The sequence below is a fragment of the Gymnodraco acuticeps genome, unplaced genomic scaffold, assembly GCF_902827175.1.
Source record: "Gymnodraco acuticeps unplaced genomic scaffold, fGymAcu1.1, whole genome shotgun sequence".
NCBI lineage: Eukaryota > Metazoa > Chordata > Actinopteri > Perciformes > Bathydraconidae > Gymnodraco > Gymnodraco acuticeps.
The window spans coordinates 4173860-4178479 of NW_022989810.1; the positions used below are offsets into that span (position 1 = coordinate 4173860).

Genomic DNA, 4620 nt, shown 5'->3' on the forward strand with positions numbered 1-4620 from the left:
ATGCTAGCGGGAGTTGGGTTTGCACTTCAGTCTTTTTTCTTTTGGTACCGGTGATATTCACGTTCGGGTGATGCCTTTTCAAAAGAGTGTGCAAGTTTGATGTATTGCCAGCCGCGTAACCAATTTTAGTTGAACAATGCCGACAAACAGCTTTGGTTCGGTCCACCTGTCTTTGTCCGTCATCCTTGTACGTAACTGCAAAACCAAAATGTTCCCAAACCGGAGACTTCAATGATGCTGGAGGATTTTCGAGCTCAACTTTATCTGCGTTCGCCATACATTTTTGACAGTTCCTCAAATTACTGACTACATTTGAACGCATCCCTCTGACCAGCTCTCATAGTATGCCTCTCATCCAATGAAATGACTTGCTCGCTCTATGACGCGTTGAACCCAATGTGAGCAAATTACTCTGAATGCTGCGACGCAGCACCTGAGATTACTTCCAAAAAGTTATTCACGTTCTCAATTTTTTACGTTTAACGTTATATTCGTTCGGTACACTTCGGTACACACCTGTACCGAACCGAAGGGCCCGTACCGAATAATTTCGGTACGGGTACGTGTACCGTTACACCCCTAGTGTACATCAAAAGGGTTGAGCATGGAATCAATAGTGTCCAGGATTCTACTCACAGCCTTTGCATCAGCAGAGATGCGTGTCTTGTCCAGGTCTTTTCTTGTCCGTAGCTCAGGAGATATCCCTGCCATTGATTCACACTGTCTTGCTATCGCGGCTCTTTCATGCTGTGACAGTATCCAGCGATACACTGCAGACCGATTTTGTGTGATCCCTGTCCAGCCACCTTTGGTCTTGGCATCTCTGTTAAGCGTTTGCTCAATAGCCTGGTCGCAAGCAATGGAGGCAAATCCATGAACACTTTGTCGCTGGACAGTCCACTGGCCTTTCACATTCATGTCACTGTGGCAAGAGGGATGTGTGACAGGCAGATTCATCATTTCCAGCCAGTATGCAGGTAAATATCGAGCGTAATTTACTCTATCGTAGGCAAAAAACCATGGCATCATTAACCGGACGGTTGACAGGTGAAGCTGCCAGTTTGATTCTCGCGTTGCTCTCACAAACAGGAGGAGTAGCTGCATCATGTCAATGTATGAGCTCCAGAAAGCAAATGTTGCATTCTCTGTACTCCTCCTCTGCACAAAGTCTGCATATTTCGAGCACATATTATCAAACCTCTGATCTGCACTCAAAACATCCATCAATCTGTCTGGAAAGGCACATTCCATCTCAGTGATGACATCCATGCACGCAGCTCTCTCTTGGGGTGGCAAGGAGTCCATGAAGGTGATAAACCGGATGCGCTGCAGACTCTCATATAGAAGTTTATGAGCCCTCATGCTGCGATTGTAGTGATGGCCATTGAGTACCCCATTGATGGATCCTGGGGCAACAACTTCAGATTCAATGAGGATATCTTGCAGTCCTGCATCTCCGAACCTTTTGCCTAGAATACTCAGGTAGGACATGCATGTATGGAATTCACCTAGTCTAATCACTAGACGCTTTGTAAACTCAACATCCTTCCAGCGTATTTGCTGTGCTTTGGCATATATAGCCTGGTCAAACACTAAAACTATATGATCCAGTTCTAGCTGGTCAGCAATCTGGACACTTCGCTTCAGGATAGTGTTGACTGTTGACATCTCTGTTGGTGAGGCTTCAATGACTGGAAGATAATACAATGCGGACTTCTGCAGAGTGTTTTCATCCTGAAGCAGTGTATGGAACCCTGTCCAGCTTGGGATTGTACAACTATCCGTACATGTGGACTTCACAAAAGCATATGCCATTTCAGCTTGTACAGCAAAGTGGGTGTCCATTCTGCATGTCGCTGACTGCACTGGTTGACACAAGTTCTGTGGCCCTTGCCTTTTGGACTGATGGTAAGGTTGTATAGGCATTGGGGGGGGGGGCTATGAATGAGGTAACTCCCTTTCTCAGTGGCTGTCTGATTGCTGTGGACATAGGCTCGCCGGGCACACTCTGGAGCATAATTCCATTTGTATGGTGAGTAGTTCCACGACCCGATAGTGTCTCCTCACCAAAGTCAATGTTATCCCACACAAGTGTTGTGGGTGTCCGCTTTGAGAATCCCTTCGGTATTTTGTCTCTGCCTTCTACTAGTGTCAGTTGGGCAAGGCTAGTGTCTAGACTCAAAACTGTGTCCCATGATGCACAATGTCCCAGTCTGTTAAGCAGTGATACAATGCGTGATGATCCAGTTAAATGTCGAACAGTTAAACCTAAAGCCAAGGACTTGGGTGTCTGCTTGCGGCCCTTGGAAGCAAGGTACACAATGTCTTGACAAACAGACAACACTTTCAAATGTACGTCATCATCAATGTTGACATAATGATCCAGTGTTGGCTCCTCAGTGGAACCTATAATCCAGCTGAGCAGATTGTATAGTCCAATGGGGACAACAGTTTGAGATTCAGTGACATTTACATTTTCAGAAGTGGGAGGCCATGGGCATGACATGCCAGGAGTGTCACTAAGCAGTCTTTTCAAAAACAACGCTGCTGTATACAGTGTCCTTGTGTCCTCATGTGTTGTTTGGCACTTTGTTCTCCCTGTTTCATTGTCGCTGTCTGTCTGGCTCAATTCACTGGACTGTGTTGTTTCCGTACCGGATGGATCTGGTAGCATGTCCACGAGTGCATCCTTTGACAGAGTCTCAGCAAAAACCAGTTCGCAGACGTTGCGCTTGGTGGGCATGTGAAACGCTAGCTGAGGGAAATCTTGAGCCAGCCTCTTCTTCAACAGATCCTGTCTGTAACACAACAAAACAGTGACAATTACGAGTCACAGGAGTACCATCAAAAGCAGAGTGGTGGAGGTGATACAAGACATTACAGACTAGAACCTATCTGCCATACAGCACATTTAACACCAAAGAAGCCAAATAAAGGCCCACATCATCACAAACAACACTACACACTACACATCATGGGGGTTTCTCCAAACAGGCCTGTCATACACATTTTGTTTAAAGCTGGCCTTGCACATGATAAATAATAAGACTTGTATTACATTGCAGTTACCTGTAGTTTGAAGCATCAACACCTTCGTTTGCTTTCACCATGTCAATGAAGGCCTGCCTCAGCTGGCCCATTCTAAGCACCTCATTGTTGACAAGCAGCCTCTGGCGGATGATCCTCTCACAGAACAGCTTGTAACTGGCATCAAACATTGCCTCATCCCTACAACACATGAATGAGAAGTAAATAAATGGATAAATGAATAAGTGTTGTGATTGTGTGCACATATAACAGAAGGAAATTGGATGTTTACTTATAATGTTAAGTATGTGTATGTGTATATATATATATAGCCATCGCCGACACACACCTGGACTTCAGTCTGGTGGTAGTGCAAATAGGTAAAGCAATCCAAGGAGAAATAACTTACTGTTCTGTCTCTGGTTTGTCAGGTCTCAGCAAAAACATGGTGTACTGACTGTAACAGCTTTTGTGGTACCGCACCTCCAGAGCCACACAGTCTTTGTCTTTTATATGTAAAAGAACACTTTGGTCATCTTTCTTCTCAGCAGCTTTCTGCAATTTGCCTAAACGGAAAAAAAGGACAACTCAATGAGTTTGTTGACGTATCTCTCACACATAATTGTACCTTTCAGTTATTCAACCACAGAGAATGTGTGTGTGTGTGTGTGTGTGTGTGTGTGTGGTGTGTGTGTAGTGTGTGTGTGGTGTGTGGGTGGGGGAGGGGGTTTGCTTACCTGCTTTTAATGTTTCAGCCTTACACAGTTGATCCCTTTGTCGCTTGCCTGCTTTGATGATCATTTTCTCCTTCATCTTGCATATAATGCACAGGGCAGGAAGGACGGGGCCAGAGCCTGCGATTGGCAGGCCTGACCTTGATCGTAGCTTCTCTGTTTGGCTTCGGTACGTGCTGCGAGACGTCGATGGGATGGGCTCGACCTCAAGGTCCTCCCTAACGTCTTGATCTCCCTCACGTGCGAGCCGTCTTTCCACCTTCGTCATGGCCTTTGTGTCGGTAAACCTTATGTAGCATGTGTGGTGGAAGCCAGCGTCCTCAGGAATATCTTCGAACTCGAAATCAAGACAGTGCTTGTGGTTTTCAGCCACCACGTTCCGAGAGTCTCCCTTCAAGCCGAGCGACCGTTGTAAGCTTGTCCTGTACGTATTCCATCTTGTATTGGTAAAACAATCAACCTTTTCGTGCTTCACAGACGTAATATGCATGTAACAATGTTTGTGTGTTGACAATTTTGACTTTTTGAGACTTTCTGGTGCGTTTTCCTCGTCTCCGCTACTCGATGAAACCATGGCGGCCGCCATCTTTCACTTCTGTTGACAATATGCAGCTACCCAATTGGTGTAGCACGATCACGTGATGAACCGTGGCACGACTTTGGACCAAGATATTATTACGCTTCGAAGGGAATAGTTCAGCCAATAATTACGTGCCTAGAAGAATTGGCAGGAATTTTAGCGACGACATTTTTTTTTGGTGGATAAGCATGAATCGTTCTTTTTATGAACTAAAGATTGTGTAGTTTCACTTCTGTGGAGCGGGATTTCTTTTCTAAAGGACTTTTCGAGGTTCACCTT

General features: G+C 45.4%; 1 protein-coding gene across 1 annotated transcript; it reads right to left on the bottom strand.

The window, feature by feature from the left end:
- Positions 1-667: 667 nt before the first annotated feature.
- LOC117555179 lies at positions 668-3547 on the bottom strand. Its single transcript, XM_034229968.1, has 3 exons — positions 3437-3547; positions 3070-3228; positions 668-2798 (listed from the first exon to the last, which is right to left on the bottom strand). The coding sequence occupies exons 1-3, from the start codon at positions 3472-3474 to the stop codon at positions 1817-1819; spliced, it is 1179 nt and encodes a 392-aa protein (XP_034085859.1). The 5' UTR covers positions 3475-3547; the 3' UTR covers positions 668-1816.
- Positions 3548-4620: the final 1073 nt, after the last annotated feature.